Source organism: Cordyceps militaris (genome assembly GCF_000225605.1).
Source record: "Cordyceps militaris CM01 unplaced genomic scaffold CCM_S00003, whole genome shotgun sequence".
In the NCBI taxonomy this organism is placed as follows: Eukaryota; Fungi; Ascomycota; class Sordariomycetes; order Hypocreales; family Cordycipitaceae; genus Cordyceps; species Cordyceps militaris.
The window spans coordinates 450,156-473,692 of record NW_006271971.1 but is presented as its reverse complement, the minus strand read 5'-3'; the positions used below and the strand labels follow the sequence as shown (position 1 = coordinate 473,692).

The 23,537-nt window shown below is 31.1% G+C and overlaps 4 protein-coding genes across 4 annotated transcripts in view; 2 read left to right on the top strand and 2 right to left on the bottom strand.

Annotated features, from left to right (window-relative positions):
* Positions 1 to 641: 641 nt before the first annotated feature.
* CCM_03745 (Ser/Thr protein phosphatase family protein) lies at positions 642 to 1,999 on the bottom strand (the record flags this gene model as incomplete). Its single annotated transcript, XM_006668893.1, has 2 exons — positions 642 to 705; positions 1,143 to 1,999. The coding sequence occupies 2 exons, from the start codon at positions 1,997 to 1,999 to the stop codon at positions 642 to 644; spliced, it is 921 nt and encodes a 306-aa protein (XP_006668956.1).
* Positions 2,000 to 3,815: 1,816 nt separating this feature from the next.
* CCM_03744 (uncharacterized protein) lies at positions 3,816 to 4,821 on the top strand (the record flags this gene model as incomplete). Its single annotated transcript, XM_006668892.1, has 2 exons — positions 3,816 to 4,044; positions 4,112 to 4,821. The coding sequence occupies 2 exons, from the start codon at positions 3,816 to 3,818 to the stop codon at positions 4,819 to 4,821; spliced, it is 939 nt and encodes a 312-aa protein (XP_006668955.1).
* Positions 4,822 to 5,001: 180 nt separating this feature from the next.
* On the bottom strand, positions 5,002 to 7,839 carry CCM_03743 (uncharacterized protein; the record flags this gene model as incomplete). Its single annotated transcript, XM_006668891.1, has 5 exons — positions 5,002 to 5,213; positions 5,299 to 5,862; positions 5,980 to 6,457; positions 6,551 to 6,727; positions 7,321 to 7,839. 5 exons carry the CDS (start codon positions 7,837 to 7,839, stop codon positions 5,002 to 5,004), a joined length of 1,950 nt encoding a protein of 649 aa, XP_006668954.1.
* Positions 7,840 to 8,740: 901 nt separating this feature from the next.
* The window catches only part of CCM_03742 (exo-beta-1,3-glucanase), a gene marked incomplete at both ends in the record, with an annotated part of 17,488 nt that continues 2,691 nt past the window's right edge, over positions 8,741 to 23,537 (top strand). Inside the window, 30 exons of the mRNA XM_006668890.1 lie at positions 8,741 to 8,806; positions 9,303 to 9,317; positions 9,629 to 9,643; positions 10,138 to 10,143; positions 10,637 to 10,645; positions 11,211 to 11,222; positions 11,809 to 11,817; positions 12,121 to 12,126; positions 12,704 to 12,709; positions 13,174 to 13,186; positions 13,608 to 13,612; positions 14,128 to 14,133; positions 14,729 to 14,746; positions 15,318 to 15,344; positions 15,915 to 15,926; positions 16,446 to 16,451; positions 17,035 to 17,061; positions 17,390 to 17,395; positions 17,773 to 17,791; positions 18,183 to 18,193; positions 18,785 to 18,798; positions 19,180 to 19,225; positions 19,816 to 19,830; positions 20,408 to 20,414; positions 20,998 to 21,005; positions 21,258 to 21,263; positions 21,858 to 21,864; positions 22,401 to 22,408; positions 22,969 to 22,975; positions 23,475 to 23,479. Coding sequence (XP_006668953.1) covers positions 8,741 to 8,806; positions 9,303 to 9,317; positions 9,629 to 9,643; positions 10,138 to 10,143; positions 10,637 to 10,645; positions 11,211 to 11,222; positions 11,809 to 11,817; positions 12,121 to 12,126; positions 12,704 to 12,709; positions 13,174 to 13,186; positions 13,608 to 13,612; positions 14,128 to 14,133; positions 14,729 to 14,746; positions 15,318 to 15,344; positions 15,915 to 15,926; positions 16,446 to 16,451; positions 17,035 to 17,061; positions 17,390 to 17,395; positions 17,773 to 17,791; positions 18,183 to 18,193; positions 18,785 to 18,798; positions 19,180 to 19,225; positions 19,816 to 19,830; positions 20,408 to 20,414; positions 20,998 to 21,005; positions 21,258 to 21,263; positions 21,858 to 21,864; positions 22,401 to 22,408; positions 22,969 to 22,975; positions 23,475 to 23,479 — 417 coding nt within the window. The remainder of the gene's footprint in view (positions 8,807 to 9,302; positions 9,318 to 9,628; positions 9,644 to 10,137; positions 10,144 to 10,636; positions 10,646 to 11,210; positions 11,223 to 11,808; positions 11,818 to 12,120; positions 12,127 to 12,703; positions 12,710 to 13,173; positions 13,187 to 13,607; positions 13,613 to 14,127; positions 14,134 to 14,728; positions 14,747 to 15,317; positions 15,345 to 15,914; positions 15,927 to 16,445; positions 16,452 to 17,034; positions 17,062 to 17,389; positions 17,396 to 17,772; positions 17,792 to 18,182; positions 18,194 to 18,784; positions 18,799 to 19,179; positions 19,226 to 19,815; positions 19,831 to 20,407; positions 20,415 to 20,997; positions 21,006 to 21,257; positions 21,264 to 21,857; positions 21,865 to 22,400; positions 22,409 to 22,968; positions 22,976 to 23,474; positions 23,480 to 23,537) is intronic.

Here is a 23,537-nt window from a genome sequence, read left to right as displayed (position 1 = left end):
CCAGTAGAGAAACGAACTGATGATACGGCTGGCGGAGTGGAAGAAAGTGACGCCTTGCCATCGAAACAGCCAAGGCGGGACCCTGCTATAAAGAAACGACCTCACGATACAGCTGACGGAGTAGAAGAAAGTAACACCTTGCTATTGAAACGACTTGTTGATACGGCTAGCAGACCGGAAGAAAGTGACGCCTTGCCATCGAAACGGGCAAGGCGCGACCCTCCAGCAGAGAAACAATTTGATAATACGGCCGGCGGAGCGGAAGGAAGTGATACATTGCTATCGAAACAGTCAAGGCGCCCTGCCCATGCGGAGATCAAAGCCAAGTGACTCCATTGAAACGAAATTCCAAGAAAGCAGCATTATCAGCGGCTGTCGCTCAAAATCCCATTCGCGGTCGTCTGTCAAGCAGCAGAGACCAAGTGGCGCTGGGAACACGGCGTGCAGCACAAGAGGTGCTCCGCCGAAGTCGTCGCATCGCCGCTCTTGTTGCGACCAAGGCTGGATACAAATGAAGCAGGGTCGGTCGGCCGTACTACTACTACTTCTTACACCTTGCTACTGTTCCAAGGCAACGCCGACGTTTGATGGATTTTACGCCGAAGGCTCGTCCTCGTAGTGAGAAGAGGAATGTTGGCGACTCATACAGAAATGATGGTTGTCTTTTGCTGCACCCTCAAGGAAACCGCGAACGACAGCTCTACGCTGTCATCGCATCCAAGATACCTATCATGGGGGGTTTAGCGTTGGGTCTACAGCGGCGAGAGCAATTAATTACGCCTTTGCTGACTGGTATCGAGGATTATGCATTTACTAGACTTATAATTACCAATAAAATACTATCATCTCTATAGTATAGTAGTTCTATAGTAGGGAGTTCTATATAGGTCAGTATATATAGTCTACTAATTCATATCCATTATAATTTTTCTAAAAGTTAGGTAGTGCTAGTCTTACAACGAACTTTTGTGCCGCGACACTCTATTTAATTGAATCTTGGTTTAGTTCACCTCCAAAGCCAACTAGTTGGGCACTTTCCGTTGCCATCCTCCGTGCCACGGACGTCCCAGTACATATGGCTCGGTGCCATACCTCTATTGCTCTTGCTTTTTTGCTCACGTCAAAACGCCATGTCGACTAACCAAGGCTTATTGTTTTCCTCCTCTCCATGCGTCATGATAGCCGCATTTACCAACAGGGTTGTTCTGTCTCCAACCGCCGCGCGGACATATGGTACACCCTCTCGCTCCGCGGCGTCCACATCGGTGACCGCCACCCTTGTTGTGTTGGTTTGGAACGTCGCTCTTTGGGCCCCATATCCTTCGTGTATGTGTCCAAAGCAGTGCATCTTTGGCCGGACCCTCGCGATTGCCTCCCAGAGTCGTGGGCATCCGAGATGCTGCTTTTTGCCATCACTATTGCCACTTCCTCCGCCGAGGTCGAGCCGGTAGGCTGGTCCAGATGCACCCTCTTGAGATGTTGAGCCCGGAGGTCGAGGCGGGCCGTGTGTCATGACAATATCGACATCTTCTGGGATTCTCTTCTCCCCATTGAAGCGATCCTCGTCTGGGTTGTATCCAAAGGCATAGCCACCAAAGCCTGGGGTATACTGCGACGCGTAGACTGTAAACGCGCGCCCGTTTTTGAGGGCTACCTTGTGATGGCCTTCATCGAGGAAGCGTACTCCGCGGCGAGTGTAGTCGTCTGATGTACACAGCGCACGGGCGCGTACTGGCTCGTCTTGTTCGTCATCGCTGTCGAGATTTTCCTCCCACCACTTGGCGTCAAGGGAGACATCGTGGTTGCCTGGGATTACGAGTTTGACCTCTGCCGGACACGCTGCCAGGGATTCGAGAGCACGGCGGTAGTTGGACATGCCGCCAATCATGGTTAGATCACCGCAGTGAAGAACTACGTCGACAGCAGGAAGAGATGCTGGGTCCGGGAAGGCATTGTCATGTGTGTCGGACAGAACAAGAAACCGGATTTGCTGCGTCATGGTGAATTGTGAAAGTGGTAGCAACGTCGATTCGATAAGTTGTAGTGACTGTTAGTCAGAGCAAGGCAGTTAGTTTCGTTTGTATTTGTTTGGAGGGTGCGTAGGAGGGGGGCTTTCTACCATGCACCAGAGGACAACTCGCGTAGTCCTGGCCTAGAGAAATGGGCTCCAATCGGGTGCATCTTTTTTCTTAAACCTTATCCCGCTTATGATAGTGTCTCTGTGAGTCATCGAAGATTGAGAATGCCGCTGTGAGCCATCGAAGGTTGGCCACAAGAGGCGACGTGGGGGAGGGCAGACAATAGCATGCTCTATTGGGCCCACAGACACAGCGACGTGAACTTTCTCGAGTATCTCCTTCCATTACTAAAAACAATAAGCAGCAATTTATTTGGCTAATTTAAAATACGATACATCTTATGTGTATCAATGTACTATTCTATTATGTCGGAGGTTCGATAATTGGATGATGATAATGGGGAAAAAGAAATAGGCTTTATAAAGCGCATCAGAACATCGACGCTATTATTCTTTCTATAGCATAGAAAAGTGTTAGAGATCATTAATAATGCGAATATTAAAATTCGACAAATAATAGGCTGTATTTGAGATTGTTATCTGCTAAAAATAATTATTTTAGTAACGAGACAAACCTATTGCGTATGCTCACTATCTACTGCTGTATGGCGGCAGCTAAGCGCTTGGTGTCCGCTGCCATGCGATTGGGGGACTGTTGCCTGAAACTACTATTCATGGTCACTCAAATTCTTGTGCGGCTCACAACACTTTCAAACTATCCTGAACACTTTGGCTGGCTAGCCACGCTCCACTGCAAAAGAGTTGATGGAAGAGTATAGTATTTGCCTTGTTGCCGTACTTTGCGCTATCGAGCACGGTTGCAACAGCCGCCAAGACCAGCAGCTTGACAAGACAGCGCAAAAGGTGATGCAAAAGGCGGATAGAAAAGTGTCAAAAATACGACTAAGAGTAGTTCTAACCACTTCGGGGCTAGGATGGTACTCTACGAAATCACATCGACATCACGCATGCTAGCTGCAGCCCAAGATTCGAGACGCCGACCGGCCATTGCACAAGTCTTTCCGAAGAGGCAGGCTGGAATTAGGGCTGAGACATTTTTTACTTGCCAGCCAGATTTCATCCTGCCAGCTGCGAAGGCTTGACGCCATGTTTTGTAGAAGGACTTCTCCATGAGGATCACAAGGTGACTAATAAACTCGCGCAACTATAAACAAAAGAGCCGTGTACGGTGGCTTAAAAAAAGGAAAATAAAATAATAAAACAGGAAAATTTGATTTTTTTTTTCTTTTTTTGCTACACAGACGGAGGGAGATAAAGAGAAGCGCAGTCCGTTGGAATGATATCGGTGCCCGGCGCATTCCAGCGACGCAGTGCTTGGTGCAAGTACACAGTGCTAGGTAAAGCTGGGATACATGCAGGCAAATGCAAGGGAGAGGGGCAAGTGAGAAAAAAAACTGGTCTCCATCTTTTCAAATGCCAAGACGGAACCCAACCTCATGATTATCGGGTGGCAAGGAAACGAGTGGTTGTACAACGACTGATGACCATGGTGACCCAGCAGCCACCTACAGTGGGTTTGCCAAAAGTTCCGTACATATTTAATGTCGACCTGCAGCCGTCCTGGTTGGCTGTAAGCCACTTCTGCAAAAAGGTGGTGTGGCTGGGGCCGGAATCGGGGTGAGGGGGATGGTGAGCTGTTTGACGCCCAACACATACATATCCAAACACCCGGCCACTTTTTGACCTTTTGTTCCCCAAATTACTCGTCCCGCGTATCATGGCACGCACCAAAGCCACCAAGAGAAAGTCCACGGAGCCGCCGCTCGTAACGGTGACGCGTTTCTACCTGCCACTGGACCAGGAGTGGCCGATGTGGGATCTTATGCCGGATCTTTACCATGCCGAGAAGAAGGTTTATGCTGGCCCGCTTGAGGTTGTGGAAGGCACTGGTGGCTTAAGGGTCGGCAGAATGATTGACAACCCAGAGCAGGCCGCCTACTTTATAGGTGAGTGTCACTGTGTTCGCCTGTTGCGTGTATCATGATAAAGTACTGACAATCAGTAAATGTATAGAATGGCGGGAACTGGAATATTTCAAACGCTTTCAATCCTCTCCCGCCTGCACCGAGTTTCTACGCCAACTTCCCGAATCTAGGGCTGCAGCCTCGGCCGTCTCCAATATCAGCAGCCAACTAGAGCACCTAGGCTTAGACGACGCCTCTGGGTCGTCGACAGAAACATCTCGATTTCTCTTTCTCAAGCCTGCTTTCTATGCACGATCGCCAATAGACGGGGTTATGACTTTTACGGCATTTCTCCTACCGGAAATAATGGACTCCAGCGCATTGAGACAGCTACATGATTTGTTGGGAAATATGCCTTCTGGACCTCGGGTCTCGTACGACAGTAACGCGAGGTGGCCTCCTGACCTGGCACTAGGCTTCTCTGTTCTTGAGGAGGATCGATGGGCCCAAAACAGTTTCGGCGCACAGCCCCGGAACGATAGCTGCGGCCGAGCCATCTTTTGCCACGTGTTTCTCTGGTCGAACCGCTACAGGGAACCCCTCAAACAGGAGCAGGCTGCGGCGGCAGACCTGACAACGCAAAAGATGCGACAAAAGCAGATTGCAAAGATAATGCCTCCCGCTATAGCATACGTGCAGGAGCGCTGGAATCTTCGGATGATACCACACTTTTGGACCGCGGATAATGAGACTGAATCGGAAGACGATACTTCGCAATCCAGTGAGTGTACCAGAGTAACCAGCACAATCAGGAGATAGAATAGATTAGTACAGTAAATTCATCTCATTCCTGTGTCTTGTCATATATTGCACAGAAACCTTGGGAGTTCAATACGATGAAAGTCTGCATATTTGCCCCAGATAGACTAGTCCATAGTGTCCACATACCAGCGCCCTGTATTGGTTCAGTATAGAACTGAATGGCATGTGTTACTGACATCAAGGTATGATATTTACAGCTCCGTATGTCTTCTTGCCTCTGGTGCCAGTCACCTTGAAGTCCCAGTTCTTAGGTACAGACACAGGATCCTGTGGGTTTTTCGCATTGGCCTGACCAAACAAGAGATACATGTGGGCGATAAAGAAAACATAGTTTTCAATGTTCTTCTGTGATTTTAGCGCGCTGAGGTTAATAACATCGGCTATGTCATCTACCGGGTACGAGGTTAGCAAAATACACAAGACAAATCGGCTAATAGAAATCGGGGGACTATGCCGGAGCCAAACGCCACCTACACTTTTCGGCTGGGCCTGCAAGCATAACCTCCCCAAAGATCGCATGGAAGGTCTCATGAAGAAGCGTCGCGCTTTTCGGTAGACAGTCGCCAAGACTTTTACCGGGCAGCACGATGTTGTTACTTGCGTCCCGATAGTTGTTCGGCGCCCGGGGGTTGCTGAATGCAGATGGGCATATAATTATGCTCGCTATCCTCTCGTCTTTGGGCGCAAGAGTGCTGCCGTTCGGTCGTCTTTCAATCCTCCGAATACTTGCTGTGACACCAAGGTTCGTGGCGCTGCAAAAGTGACCACCATCCTCGTCAAAGTAGTATCCGTTCAAGTCGGTGATATTGGTAGGCCACCACGGCTTCTCCTTACCAGAGACTTGCAACTTGTATTCGTCCACATCCTGGATGAGGATTAACTCGTTTTTACTGTTGTGCATCTCTTTTCCATTCAAGTCCCATGCTGCGTCGGTCGTCTGGTGCTCAGATAGAAAGGTGCTGTCACAATGTAGCCAGAAGTTGGTCTTGTCATTTACTGGACTCATGTTGTAAAAGTCAAACACATCTTCAATAAACTCTATTTCACCGTCAGTCAAGCATGCTCGTTTGAGAAAGGCCGCGGAGAAAGGGAGAGGATATCGTTGCTAGGCTGGAGATTGGTGAAGAGGAAAGTTTCTGCGCAGCTAAGACGCACTTCTGATTTCCTGGATGATATCCGAGTCGCCTTTGCTCGTCGTTGGGACGCGAAAAAATGCATACATAGCATTCCGAACGCTCTTAGACTGGTCGTATGTGTCAATGGCGTCAAGGGCCGCATCAGTACTAAAGATGCATTCTTCAAGCCACTCGTCGAGCACCGCCGCGTGGGCATCGCAGCTCCCTGGGCCGTTGCCAGTCTGGACGGTGTAGATGTCGGGTATACCCACCGCGATGGTGCACGACGAGAACGCCAGTAAGGCCACGACCAAGTGTTGAAGGCGAAACGTGTGCGCCATTGAGAACAGTTGGGGCCAGATTGGAAGAGAGGGGTGGTCGGTATGGTATCGGTATGGGAGTTCATGAGACGGAGAAGCAAAGGGAAAGATTGACATAGGAGCGGGTGCGAGAGGCAGCGGTCTTGGTTCGAGCGCCCGGTAAAAAGTGTATGACGAACTGACTGCCGGCTTCCTTGCCTGCTACTAGTTGGGCCTCGTCCCGGGGACAGAAAAAAGGCATCTGCGGTCTGATGAAAACTATCCGATCTGAGCTCATGCGCCAAAACGCACATGGCAGTTGATAGAGTCAGTACGTGCCAACTCGCACAGGCAGACCATGTAGACGAGCGGGGTTAATGCAGAACTCCCAGTCTGTCCAGGATGTCTGTCATTGAACAATCCTTCTGATGACATTGCCTGACCGGGTTTGCGCCTTTGCCGTGGCGGGTGGCCTGACCCGGCCATGACCTATTTTGACTTGGCGTATTGGATGGCATTCTGCATGCGAAGGAGAAATTGCGACGGGCAACATGCATTTAACCTGGGCTATCAGTGTATGGCGCTCTTCTCTATAATTAGAACCGTCGGGAGAAAACGTGGCGCATGGGGGCATACTGTATTGCATGTTAGCCGGACCGGCCAGGCTGCAGGCATCTCGCTCGTATCGGCAAGCGGACGGACGGTCAAACGGCATAATTGACTCTTTTAGAAAACTCCAGTGCAACGGCGAAGGGGGATTATTTCATGCGCGAATCCTTCTGCGGCAATCGTATCAGGGAGCTGGCACTCAACATGGCAGCCGGTGTGGGGTTAGGGTTAGAGAAAGTGCCTGCTCGGAGGTCGCGGTTAGCGATCTGGCATGTTTGCTGTCGAGTTACGGGTAGAGAAAGAAAGCATAATGAGAATAACAGTCACGTCACGAAAGAAGTCGGGTCTAGGTGTATAAGTCAACATGTTCATTCCACATTCTTTTCCTCATCAGGCAGCAACCCCATAACGAACGGGGTTACGCTATGAAAGACGCGTGGATCGCGATCTCACGCGAACTAAGCCGTAGCCACAATCTTGACAACAATGCCCTTGGTCACATAACCCTTGGGGTAGGTCGACCCCGAATAGGCCGGGTTCGAGGCATTGACGGCAACGCCCAGGGACCCGCCATCCGTGCCGCATCCGATCAGAGCAGCGGCCTGCTGAGCGGGCGTCGCATTCGCTCCACCGTCGATGGTGGTCGCAATGTCGGCGAACAAAACGCTCGTGTCGACGCTCGGGTCAATGTGCTTGGCAACGGCCTGCGCGGTGCCGTGCGCGTAGACCTGCCACTCACCACAGCCGGACGTGTCCTTGGCGGCCATGTTGAAGAGGCGGCCGGCGCGAGTCTGTGCACCATAGTTGCGGAGGTAGGTCGCGATGAACTGCACGTCCTTGATGTCGACGCCCTGGGGATCCCCGTTGGGTGGGCGGTAGCACAATTGCTTGTCGTTCTCGTTAGGGTAGCAGGTGCGCGGTGCCAGAGTGAGGGGCGAGGCAACGGCACCGCCCGCCAAGAGGGCCAGGGGCACGTGATTGATGAGCATCATCGCAGCGGGGATAGGTTCCGTAGTTTTTCTGACAAGGGTATAAGGTAACAAATTAGTTGCTGCGATCTGACAAGGATGGGCACGCCTAGAGCTAGAAACAAACAACGGCGCGCAGCCAAGCCAATTTATAACCCAGCCCAGAGACATTTCAGCGCTATCCTTAAATCATTACCAATAGGCCAGATACCGAGATACAGCCAGTACACCCTTCTAGACATACTATATAAAATCCGCAGCAGGCTTACAGCTTTTATTGCCTACACGAAGAGCCTACAAGTGCCAACTTACCAAGCCAAGCCAGGCGCTAGCTAATAAGGTGTAGAAACTACTTCCCCGAAGCAGACGTGGTGCTGTGGTATACTACGGAGGAGGCTTCTAGCCTATTGCTACCAAGACTACGCGCTTATATAAGCATTCCAGACCATCTCCGATTTAGTGCGTAGCCCCCATCGCCCCCAAGCCCAACGACGGCCCAGGACGCAGTTATATACAGAAATATACCTACTAGGAACCTTTAACTACATCGCTATTAGTACCTAAGCTGGTCGCTACTATTCCTCTAGTGAAATGGTACAGATCTCCACAAAGCTAAGGAGGAAAGGGAAAGCAATAGCGGAGCTAAAGCCAAGTATTGGTAATAAAACCGAAGGCGACCCAAACTATTCTATATACATACGAAAGTGACCCCATTCAGCATAGACTTAGGCTAATCCTGATTTGCGGTCAACTAATGCAAGCTTCTTCGCTCGGCGTTAGACCAGCGTTACCTTAGGGAAACGAATAAAGGTGCCCATCTCCTAGAACTAGGGTCTTAGTCTACTGCTTTCATACCACCCATATTCTACTTTCCCTAACACTTACGTTTAGGATCTAACTGTTAGAGAGCCATAATGGTATAGCCATGGTTTTCTGGTGTCCTGGTGTCTGGGAACAGGGGTATTACAACGGTAAGGCGTGCGAACCGTGTGTATGGGGCCCCTATATAGACCAACCTAAGTTAGTATGGTGGGGCGCCTACAGGTAATAGGCGTTATTATAAACATAGTGGAGGCAGTACTCTAGCTTTTTATTATAATAGGCTCTTTTAAGACCCTATCTATAATATTAAAAAAGCTTACTATAGTATCCTACTACCTAGTAGCCTAATTTCTTTTTTAAAAGGGGGTAATAGTACCCCTTTTATCCTATAGTTATTAAGATATATTCTATATAATATATTACTATTAACTATATTAATATTATTCTAGCTATTCTTCTACCTACTACTACCTTTACTTTTACTACTTTTAATACCTTTAATCTAGATACGCCTTATATATACCTACTATCTACTTTACTAGTAGCTATTACTACTATTATTACTAGCTATTATAAGTTATAAATACTATAGTAGCCTTTATTATCTATTTTCTTATAGTAGTACCTTTAACTACTTTACTTACTTTATTATATAGCTTTAATAGATAAAGAAATACTTAGTATATTAGGTTAGGTTATCCTTTAATATATATACTAGGTATATAGATATAGGTATAATTTTACTTATAATAGAACTTTATTAATATTTAAATATTAAAGGTATAGTAGCTTATAATAACTCCTTTATATACTTATATATAATAAAGCTAGAATTTAAAGTCTATATATCTTAAAGTTATATAGTATATATTCTTTATATAAAACTAAAAAGGCTAAAGAAGAATCTATTTTCTATCTTTAATAGTATTTATACTAGTATAATAAAGGCTCCTTTCTTTAAGGTAGTTAATAACCTATTAACTATAGTTAGAGTTTTAGTAAAGAGGTTCTATATTTTTAATAATAAAAATAGTTATCTTATTTTTTATTAAAAGGCTATAAAGGACTATATTATATTTAACTAAACTTATATATTTTATAGTATAATATAACTTTATTTTAAAAAGGTCTTAGCTTTTATTTCTTTTAAGAAGAAGGCTATATTTTATAATCCTTTATTAAAAGGCTTTTATTATATAGGTAAGAAAGTTAACTTTAATTATATCTTCTTTATAATCTTTTATATACTATTATTTTTTATTAAGTAATACCTTTTCCTTTATCCTATACTAGTAAATATACTAAAGAATACTATATAAGGTATTAAGATAGCTATAGGGTAAGAGCTATATACCCCTATATCTATTATATAAGAGTTAGTACTAAATAGGAGGATATCCTATTTCTAATATTATATATAAAGTATTAGCTTTAAGCTTAAATGCCTATCTATAGCTACCTTAAAAGTATCTATAACTATTATACCTAAGAATATCCTAGAAAAGGGTAAGAATAAGGAAAATATTAAGAAAAGGGAAATATAATACTATATTTTACCTATACTTAAGGTTTAAAATATTAGTATAACTATATTCTAAAGGGAGTAGTTAGAAGTTAATATTATTATCTATCTTATCTAGCTCTAGCTAATCTATATTATCCTTTTATACCCCCTTTATATATAGTAATACCTATAGGTTTATAAATATATAATTACTATCTATTTATTTATAATTAATACCTATATAGCTATAAAGGTCTTTATTAGATAGATATATATAAGGCTTACCCTAAGTAGTAAAGTTAGTCTTCTTTATATACTTATTTATTATAAAAAAGTTATTTTAATACCTAAATATCTACTTATAGTACTTCTATATATCCTTATCTAAAAGAGGGATATTATTAATAATAATATAGTCTTTATTACTATTAAATAATAATATATTCTAATAGCTACTTATATAATAGTAAGTACTAAGCTAATAGGCCTATATAGTCTTATAGAGTTATATCTTACTATAGATATAGAGAGACTTAAGATATACTAAGTATAAGGATATATAGAGGTTTTTTAATAACTAGCTCTTAATCTTATTAAGTAGGACCTAGGCTCTACCTATTAAAATAGGTAGTATATAGATTAGTATAGGTAGCTAGAATATATTATCTATATAGGCCTAGATATTCTTATAGTAGAGAATTAGGTTATATAGTACTTTACTATTAAGGCGTAAAAAGAAGCTAAACCTATTCTTAAAAGCTACTATATCCTTCTATATTATAAACTTAGCTTCTTACTAGAAAGCCTTAGGCTCTTATATATTACTACTAATATACTTTATACTATACTTATTAAGGTATTACTAAATAGCTAAATAGCTTTTTATTTTTTAAATATTAAGGTAATATTAATTAATATTAAAGAACTTAGTATTCTTAATATTATACTTTTATAACTACTTACTAATTATATAAAAATATAGTATCTTATTTTTATACTCTTCTTATATTATATAAAAGTGTTTAAAGCTAAAGGATTTAATATTATTAAGAAAGTCCTATATAGGTAGGAAGTACTTAGGGTATATAAGGAATACTAACTTTACTACTAGCTAAAACTAATATCCTATAGACTTTATAGGTATTAATAGTATCTTATTATTATTATTAGAGGTCCTTAAGATTACTAGGCTTAGTACTTCTTTAAAGATATCCTTAAGTTACCTAACTAGTAGTAGCTAATAGTCTTATAACTAGTTATATAATAGTATTATATAAGGAGTTATTACCTAGAATAGCTAGTCTAGTTAGGTAGATAAGATATTATTAAATATTTATATAGGATCTATAGTATTTATTATAAAAAGAGAAAGGATAAGGAATATAATAGGATACTCTAATATTAGTATCCTAGCTATCTTATATATATTAACTATTGCTGCTAGTATGACTTAGGTAATCCCACAAGAAATCAGGCTGCTAGGCAGTAGGATACTATAGCGAGCTTTTTTAATATTACTTATTAAAGTAACTTAAAAGCTTATAAGAGGAATAGAAGTACCTAATAGTATTAGGTTTTATTATACTATAAAGGAAATACCTTTTAATAGCTATTATAATAACTAAAGTAGCTTACTATTTAGACTTTTTATTATTTTATTATTTAAGCTTAATAAGGTTAGCTATAATTATAACTACTTATATAAGTATAGTTATAAAAGCTATAATAGTATTATTAGTCTATTTTAGAATAAGATAAGGGGTTATCTTAGTAGTATAGGAGTTAAACTCTTTATTAAGACTATTAATAAAAAGATATACTATTAAAGCCTTAAAGACTTTAAAGTCTTTATTAAGAGATTACTACTTAGCCTAAGTATTAATAAGTATTATAATAAGTTTCTTAATAGACCTATATTAAGTAAAGGTTAGTATTAAGAAATAGTTAGCTATAGTTTAGAAAATAGTAATACCTTTTAGTTTAAAGTACTTTTTAAAGGCTATAATTATATTTAATATTATAACCTTATCCTTAATAAGGCTATAAGTATATTCTTTAAGGCTTATATTAATAAGAGTAATAGTATAGACTTAGTCCTATATCTATTCCTAAATAAAATTCTTTATAATCTTATTACTATAAGCCTTAGTTAAGATAGAGCTATTTTCTTAGCCTTCTAGTAGTAATCTACTAAGATTATTAAGTCTTAGTATATTAATTATTTTTAACTTCTATTTAACCTAGTTACTTTTAAATTTAAGCTTTAAGATATTTAATACCTTCTTTAGTATTAAAGATATAATATTAAATAATAAAGTAGGTAATAAGGCTATAAAAAGATCTTAACTTATATATAGAAGTTAAGTTACTAATAGTATTACTTACTAAAGGAATAGAACTTTAAGATAATAAGGAGGATAATAGGCTAAGTATATAGTCTTTCTTTTTAAACTAAATACCTTATATTTATTTAAAGGTAAGAAGTATTTAAATAAATAATAGGGAATTCTTCTTACTAAGTAAGTAGTTACTATATACCTTTTATAGTAGTTAAGACTATAGATTATAGTAAGTAATCTAGTAAGTATATCTAGGACTATAGATTATAATAAGTAATCTAATAAGTATATCTATTTAAAGGCTATAACTATATTAAGTAAATTTATATTATAATATATATAAAATAAGTATATAGAGTCTATATATAAATTACTAGGTAAGGTATAGTAGTAGAATTTCTTTTTCTTTATATAGAATTTTTATAGTAAATAGACTTATTAAATATACTCTAAATTAGCTAGAGTTTAAAGTCTTTTCTCTTTCTATATATAAAGAGTTATAAATTTCTTAAGTTTTATAGTAAATATTAGCTTATATAGATAGTAGGTAAATTTAGTAAGAAATTAATACTTTCTTTTATTTTATTAGTAGTTTTTATAATATAAGCGCTATTAGGCTTATAACCTATTAAGACTAATAGGGTATATATAGGGTAAAAGGTAAAGTTATTATATTATATAACTTCTATCTAGTTATATAGTATAGGTAAGTATTAGATATACTAGGTAATAGGAGATTATTCTTCTAGCTTTAGAGCTACCTATTATTAATTATTACTATTATTACTCTAAGGAATTAGTTAGTATTTAGTTATTAATTAATTTATAATTATTTTCCTATATACCTTATACTACTTACTATTATTACTACTAGTATTCTATAGAATTAGTTAGTATTTAGTTATTAATTAATTCTTAATTATTTTCCTATATACCTTATTATTACTATTATTATTATTACTATTACTAGTACTACTACTAGTACTACTACTAGCACTCTAAGGAATTAGTTAGTATTTAGTTATTAATTAATTTATAATTATTTTATTATATACCTAGTTATTATTACTATTATTATTACTAGAAGTCTTAGAAGTATCCTTACTAGTAGAGGAGTTAGGCTATAGAATTAGTTAATATTTAGTTATTAATTAATTCCTAATTATTTTCCTATATACCTTATTATTATTATTACTACCTATAGTACTCTAAGGAATTAGTTAATATTTAGTTATTAATTAATTTAAAATTAGTTTCTTATATACCTTATTCTTTAAAGGCTTTTTCTTTTCCTCCTAGTTATTATTAGCCTATTATAATTAATTAGGAATTAATTCTAAATTATAAAGTAATTACTAATTACTTATTAGGGTAAATACTAGTGCCTAAAGTAAGGAGATAAGGCTAAGGTTAGCTACCTTAGCCTTATATAGGGTATTAAGTAGTAAAGACCTATTAATAATTAATTAAAAAAAAGCTAAATAGGTTAGTAAGTAATTTTAAACTAATTAGGATTAATATAAGTAATTCTTAATTAATTAAGAATATAGTAGGAATTAATTAGGATTAGTAAAAGTAATTCTTAATTAATTAGGAATATAGTAGGAATTAATTAAGATTAGTAGGAGCGATTCTTAATTAATTTAGAATATAGTAAGAATTAATTAGGATTAGTATAAGCAATTCCTAATTAATTTAGATTAGTATAAGTAATTCTTAATTAATTTAGAATATAGTAGGAATTAATTAGGATTAGTATAAGTAATTCTTAATTAATTTAGAATATAGTTAAGAATTAATTAGGATTATTATAATTAATTTTTAATTAATTAGGAATATAGTTAAAAATTAATTAGGATTAATATAATTAGTTAAAAATTAATTAGGAAATACTTACTAACTAATTTAGTCTTTTTAGCTAAATTATTAGTATTAGGGTGCTATTTCTTTACCTATATCTTATATACCTTTATATAATAGTAATAAAGGTTAGAATAGTTTAAAAATAGTATACTTTAATTAATTATAAATTAATTATAAATATTAAATTAATTCCTAATTACTTACTATAAAGTATAAGTTACTATCTTTATACTAGTAATAATAAACCTTACCTAGGGTAAGGATTATATAGCTACTTTATAATTTATTTATAATTAGTTTAGAATATATTTTAAAACTATTTTATAATTAATTAGGAATTACTTACCTTATTCTACTATAGTAGTAGGAAATAGCTTACTAGTAGCTACTTCCTACTATTAAAGTAAGCCTTAAAAGTATTAGAATTTATTATAAATTAATTTATAATTAATTATTTAGTAGGAAATAGACTATTAAATTATTATTATATAGGTTAGAGGAACTAATTCTAAACTAGTTATATAGTAATTTAGAACTAGTTAGAAATTATTTATATATATAACTACCTTACTAAGAAAAAATTTTTAGCTAGTAAAAGTATAAGAAATACTAATACCTATAGTATTAGAAGTAACTAAGTTATAAACTAATTAAAATACCTAGAATATATTAACCTACTAAGGCTAATAAATTCCTAACTAAAACTAAGAAAACTAGTAAGTAACTAGCCTATAAATATATTACTAAAGGCTAGCTATTTACTAAAATAGTAACTTATTTACTAAAATAGGATTTCTAACTAATTAATATATTAGAAAGTTAATACTATATAGAAGTTATTAGGAATTAGTTCTAAATTAATTCTAAATATATTAAGAAAGACTTTATTACTAAATTTAAGTAATAAGAGAATAGAATATAGAAGAAGTAAGATACTAGAGTACTATAGGCTTTCTTCTTTTTATATTTAATAGAATTCTCCTTTTTTCTTTATAAAATTAGTTTATTTTCTAATTTTATAAGATTTTCTTTACTATATATATTATTTATATATTAGTTCCTAACTATTTATATATTAGTTACTAACTATATACTTACTAAATATAAATAGTATTAAAAAGTAATTTTAAATTAATTTAGAATTTATTAAAATAGACTTTAATTTACCCTTTTATTTTATTCTATATTTTATTCTATTTTATCTATATTAAGATTAATAAGTATTTAGAATTCTCTATTTTTTTAAGGTAGTATATTCTTACTTAATTATAAACCTTAAAGTAATTTTAAAAGTTCTTATAATTTATTTATAATATATTTCTAACTAGTTTTTAGAGCTTTTCTAATAAGTAATAAATACTTTTTAAACTACTTTTTACTTATTTTCTTCTTATAATAGAAGATACTACTTATACTTTATATACTTTTATTAGGAATATTAGTTATAAATTAATTACTAATACTCTTAGATTACTAGAAGGTATATTATCTATTTACTAAGTTATTCTAACTTTATTATTACCTAAATACCTAGCCTCTAGGTAATTTAGGACTACTTATATTATTTATAGTTTATCTATATAGTAGTTTTAAACTCCTTAGAAAGATATATATAATAAAAGGAGTAATTAGTTCTTAATTACTAACTAACTAATTCCTAGGTTTAATACTACCTTTATTATAAATAACTACCTAAGTTAATATTTTCTTATTTACTTAGTCTTTATATATAATATATTTTTAAGTATATAGGGGGTAAAGTCTATCTATTATATAATTAAATAGAATATTTATATTACTTTATATTACCTAAGTTATTTAAAGACTTAGTAGAGAAGTAATAATAAAGTACTTTTATAATTAAGTAGGTATATTAGGATACTATAAGGTAAATAAAGTCCTAACCTATTTAGAACTAGTTCTAAATTAATTAGATATATCTTTCTTACCTTTTAATACTCTAGTTTTACCTATTTTATTATTATAGTATTTAATTAAAGAATATAATATAATCTATTTAATTTAATATATATATTATAATATAGATAACTTCCTATCTAGGTATTTTAGTATATTACTACTTTAAATTAATTATTAATTAGTTCCTAGTTATTTATATAATTAAATACTTATAAGTATTTCTTTTATTTAAATTTCTAATAATTACCTAAAGAGTCTTATTTTTATATATATTATAACTTAAACTATTAATTATATTAAAATAAGATTTCTATAATTCTTTATAGAGATTCTATTAAAAAGTAAAAGTAATACTATTTTATTTATTTAAATATAATTTATTACTAATATTATAGTAAATATAGTTTTTAATTATTTATATTTTAACTAATTATAAATTAGTTTAGAACTACTTAATAAGTAATAGTATATTATCTTATCTTTTATATAAAGTAGTTTTTATATTCTTTATTCTATAATTAGCTTAGGTAGATATAATTATTTTAATATTATATAGATTATATTTTTATATACTAATTCCTTTATTAAAACTATCTTTAGATATTATAATATAATTCTAATATCTAGCTATAACCTTTAAGAATATTATAATATCTTTAGGTATTATTTCCTTTTTATTAAGTCTAGAACTAATTTAGAACTAATTACTAATTACTTCTTTTAGTTTTATTATTTTCTAATAAATATATTTAAGTAATATATACTTATTAGGCTATAATACCTTTATTAACCTACTTAGTTCTATTATATTATAATATAAAACTACTTATAATTATTAAAAAGTCTTAAGCTTTATAATTTCTATCTAGATAGAATTTTATTACCTTAATTATACTCTATTATTAAGAGATAAATACTAAATAATAGGTATACTATTTATATTAATAATATCCTTTAACTAATTATAAACTAGTTACTAACTAGTTCTACTCTCTTTAGTATATTTAATACCTAGAGTATTTAGATAATTACTATATTATTATATACTTCTATTATAACTAACTAAAGAATATCTTTTAAGGCTATTATATAGTTATTAAGGTAAATACTAATTATAAATAACTAGTTAGTAGTAATAACTACTAACTAACCTAGGTATTTTATTTAAAAACTTATAATTAAAGTAAACCTATTTAAAACTAATTCTAAATTAGTTTATTATATTTACTATTTTACTAACTATATTATAGTTATACTATTACTTTATATCTTCTTTAATAAGAATAATACCTTTACTTATAAATATATATACTTTAAAGTATTTATATTATTTAAATAATATTTTTATACTTTAATAAAATAGTAAAGTATTTATAATAAAGGTCTTTATAGTCTTATTTATAATATAGAAACTACCTATTATTAAGGTATATTCTTAATTAGTTTAGAATTAGTTCTAAACTTATTATATTATAAGATTAGCCTATACCCTCTTTAAACTTAACCTAGAGTATTAGCCTTAAGAATAGTACTTTACCTATATAATCTAACTTTATTAATACTATTTTATAGTTAAAGTTAAATAATATTTTAAAAAAGGCTATTTAATATATAATTAAATAATATTAATTTTAAATACTTTATCTTAAGATAAATATTATATAATCTTTTATATTTTTTAATATAAATAAGTTCTAAACTACTTAAGAACTAGTTATTAACTAATTTCTTTAGAGATCCCCTTAATATAATACTAGGTAGAGTATAAAGTAAATCCTATTATTACTATAGGCCTTAACTTTATTTTTATAAATATCTTAAAGTACTTATAGAATAATATTCTATAAATAATAAATAGTATTAAATTAAGTTATAACTAGTCTTATATTTAAAATAGTACCTATATAAGCTTATTTAAGACTTTAAAAGGGTATTTATTCTATTTAACTTTACTTATTTTAACTAATTTAGAATTAATCTTTAACTATTTAATAAATAATTAATAACTATATAATATTAAAGTATTTATTATAATATAGTATTTTAATACTATATAGATAATCCTTAAGCTTAAGTAATCTATACTATTACTTAAGCTTATATAAGTTATTAATTATATTCTATTTAAAGGTAAAGATAATAAAATATAGGCTTTATACTATTATAATATACTAGCTTTTCTAGGATATTTAGGTATAGTTAAAATACTTAATATAAATCTTCTTTATAATAAATTATAAACTAATTTAAAAATAATTCTTAACTAGTTATAATTAGCCTACTTTAAAATAATTATAAATAATACTATAAATAGTAATACTATAAATAATAATATTATAATTAGTAATACTATAAGTAATAATACTATAAATAGTAATACTATAAGTAGTAATACTATAAGTAGTAATATTAGAAGCTATACCTTAAACTCTATCTAATAAACCTACCCTCTTTATTTTAATAAAATAGAAAGTATTAATACCTAACTAAGAAATATAATAATAAATATAAATATAAGAAGGTTAGCTTTAAATAGTATATAAGTCTCTTTATAAACTTTAAACTAGCTTAACTTACTTTTATTATTTTTTAAAGCTTATATTATTCTAGTTAATTTAAAATAGATAGTATTCTTATAAGTATTAAACCTAGATAAGATTTTAGTCTTTCTATATTATTATATTAGAAACTAATACTACTTAACTTTAATATATTTAACTATATCTTAGGCTATAAGGAACTTATAAAGAACCTATTCCCTTACTTAGGCCTTAATATCTAAAGTCTTACTAGTACTATCTTAAAACCTATTATTTATAGAATAGTTATTATTACTATAAAGAGCTTTAAGATTACCTTAGAATTATATAATAGTATTCTATAAGAAGGTACCTTAATAAGCCTACTCTTTATTAGCTACCTAGTAGTAAAGAATATTATAATAATCTTTAATAAAGAAAAAGTAATTATAATAAAGAATTAAAGGGTTATTCTTACTACCTAATAAACTACTAAAGTCTATATAGTTAATTATATTACTTTAAGTATTAGTATATTAGCCTATATAATAAATAACCTAAGGTATAAGCTATAGTATAATTAACTTAAATATTTAAAGGAATAGAATATTATTAAACTTATTTTTATCTTTATTAGTATAAAACTTATTAGCTAATATAAATATTATATTAGCTATTTTATAAAGAGATAAAAAGAAAACCTCTATATTTATTTATTCTAAAAGAGAATATATCCTTTTAAAAGCCTTTATACTAATATTATTAATACCCTACCTACCTTCTAGAAGAAAGATTAGTACTAGGTTATTATTATTAATAATTATACTAGAATATACTAGCTATTCTTTATTAAAAAGAAATCTTAGCTATTTAATATAATATTAAATTTCTTAAAGATATAGGAATATTTAGAATATAAATACTACTTTATCTAGCTAGATTAAAAAGGGAGAATATTATAACCTAGTTTAAGAACTCTTATATTTCTTTAAGTATATACCTATAGTATTTTACTACTAATTAGTATTAATAGAATAGTATTACTAAGGTTAAGAATAAGATATTATAAAATAAACTTTTTTTTACTATATATTAATTAAAAGTACTAATTAAATTCTAACTAATTATAATATAGATTTATATTATTCTTTAATAGTATACCTTTATAATAAAGAATAATAAACTAATAACTCCTTATAAACTATAATTTAAAGATAAACCTAACCTTAGTTATTTATAAATTATAGGTAGTTATAAGTAGTAAAAGACCTCTTATTATATTCTAAGAATAGTTCTTAAAACTATCCTATATATTTTAATTAAATATAAAGGCTAAACTAACTATATTATCTTAAATACTAATAGACTTAATAGACTAGTAGTTATTAATAATATTATTTTTTAAGAATAGCCTAACTAGTTATTTAAAGATTTTAAATATAACCTTTTTTAGTAGAATAACCTTACCTTAGGCTATAAAAGTAAAACTATATACTACTCTTTAGGTTAATAGGTAATTAGTAAAAGATAAGAGTATATAGAAATTACTCTAATTACCTATAACTTACTTACTAGTAAAAGCTTTATAGTAAAGTATTATAATATACCTATTACCTTAACTATAGAGCCTAAGTAAATAATACCCTTTATATTCTTTATATTAGTAGTATTAAGAATTACTAATAAAGATAATAATATTTATAACCTAGCTAATAATAATAACTTTATTAGTTATTTATATATATTAAGTAATAATAAATTTAAACTAATACTATTAGATATTTAATTAACCTTATATCTTATCTTTATTATTAGTATTAATAAGATATTATTTAACCTTTTTAAAATACCTTTATCCTTAGCTTTAAGTAATACTATTAAATAAGAAGAAAGACTTATAATATAGATTAAAATTCTAATTAGATTAATCCTAGTATTTTAAAACTACTAATATATACTTTATTCTAATCTTAATAATATAATAAACCTTACTATATTTAATAACCTTATTTATAATAAAGAACCTATAATATATAAGTAGATTATTCTCTACTTTAACTTATAAAAGTAAAAAAGCTTAATAGTAGATAAGTATAACTCTTTAATAAAAAACTATATTATAATTATAATTAATAGGCCTAAAAATAAGACTATCCTTCTAGGTAAATAGGTATATAAACTTAAAAAAGGTATAAATAATAAGGTTATTTATTAGAAATCTTAGTATATAGTAAAAGGTTTTAATTAATATAAAAGACTTAATTATTATAAAATATTTATAAATATACTAAAAATTTTAATACTATACCTACTACTAGTAATTATAGCTACCTTAAACCTTAAGGTTAAGTAAATAGATATTAAGACTACCTTCCTTTATAGTTCTATAAATACTAAAGTCTATATTAAAATACCTAAAGGATATTAAAAAGAATACCTTAGGAAAGTATAGAAGCTACTAAAGTCCCTATATAGGCTAAAGTAAGCCCTATAGATCTAATATATAACCCTTTATAAAACACTTTAAAGTCTTAGCTTTAAGCCTATATAGCTTAATTATTCCCTATTTATCTATAAAGATAGCCTAATTATTATAGTTTATATTAATAATCTTCTTATTATTAGTAAGAATAAGGTTACTATTATAAAGATTAAGAAAGCCTTATTAAATACTTATAAGATAATAAATATAAGCCTTATTAGCTACTATCTTAGTATTAATATCTATTAAGACTAATATATAAGAACTTTTATATTTTTTTAAAATAGATATATTAAAGCCTTTTTAAAAGAAGCTAGCCTTCTTAACTATAAACCTTATAACCTACTAATAAGTCTTACTACTAAAAGTATTAAATAATAGCTAACTATTAAAAATAGCTAGTATACTAAGACCTATAAAGGCCTAATTTATCTTTTTAACTACTTTAAGCCTAATATTTACTTTACTATTAGCTATTATTATAGATTTATAGCTACCTTATTAGTAGAATATATTATTAGCCTAAAATAGCTTTTATAATATATTAAAAGTATTATTAACTATAAACTTATTTTTATAAAACCTAATAAAAGACCTTAAGTTTATTATAATATTAATTATATTAGTTATTAATAAATATATAAATCTATTAATAGCTTTATTATTACCTTAAAAAGTAGTATTATATCTTAATACTTAAAGCTATAAAATATTATTATATACTTAACTACTAAAGTAAAGTATATTTCTTAGTATAATATAGCCTAGGAAGCTATCTAGATTTAATAGTTTTACTATATTATTATAAAAACCCTTAAGAAAAAGCCTACCTATACTAAGACTACTATCTAGGCTAATAACTCTAGTATTATTACTTAAGCTTTTAGTATTTAAAAATACCTTTATATAAAGTATATAAATATCTAATATTATTAGTTATATAATAAGAATATACTATACTAGTTAAGCTTTAATTAAATTCTAAGTATTAAAAATATTATTAATATTATAACTAAGCTATTATTAAAGCTAGCTTTTTATAAGTATAAGTATTATTTAAGACTATACTAAGTACCTCTTAAGTTATAATTTTCTAGGGGTCTATTCTAGAAATATTATATTTTTAAGGCTTTTAGTCTTTAAGGTATTACCTACTAAAGCTATTCTATAAGTATTATAGTTAATTAGTTTTATACCTTTAAGGTATTACTCTTTATAAGTACTATAGTAGGCTCTTTATTAATATTATTAGTATTAGCCTTTAAGGTATTACTTACTATAAGCTAGCTAGCTTTTTATTAATATCTTTATTAATATTAGCTTTTAAGGTATTACCTACTAAAAGCTAGCTAGCTTTTTATTAATACCTTTATTAGTACTAGCCTTTAAGGTATTACTTACTAAAGGCTAGCTAGCTCTTTATTAATACTTTTATTAGTACTAGCCTTTAGGGTATTACCCTTTAAAGGCTAGTAAGCTCTCTATCTACTACTATCTCCTTACTTCTAGGACTATTATAGGCTAATTAGTGCTAAGCCTTTAGGGTATTACCTTCTAAAGGTATTATAGTAAGCCTCTTATAGCTATAAGTTATAAGGCTTTATAGGTCTTATAGCTACTAAGGCTCCTTTATAGCTATAATCTTATAGAAGCCTAAGCCTTTATAAGTTTATTATTATTCTATTACTCTTAGGACTATTATAGTTAATTAGTATACTTAGTACTAGTATAATATTAGTATAGTATACTTAATACTAGTATAGTATTAATATAGTACTAGTATAGTATATTTAGTATTAATATAATATTACTATAGTATACTTAGTATTAGTATAGTATCTAGTATATTTTAACTAGTAGTTCTTTATATATCCTATAGCCTTTAGGATAAGGTACCTTTATTAAATATAGTTTATAATATAACTTTTATTTTTTATAAAATTTATTTATATAGGTTTTTAAGTTAAATTACCTTATAAATAAAAAGTAAAAAATATAATAGTTATAAAGCCCCCTATATAATAATAAGGCCCCCTATATAGTAGTAAGCTACTCTATACCTAATATAACTATAAGCTATTTTATACCTAATATAACTATAAGCTACCTTATACCTAGAAGAAAAAGGTAACTTAGGTATACTAATAGGTACTATTATGCTTATTAGTAAGTAGGAGAATTAGGCTACTATTATAGTATAATTATAGTAGCTATAGTAGTTATTACTTTTCTTTATAGTTATTATTTTATTCTTTATAGTTATTATTTTATTC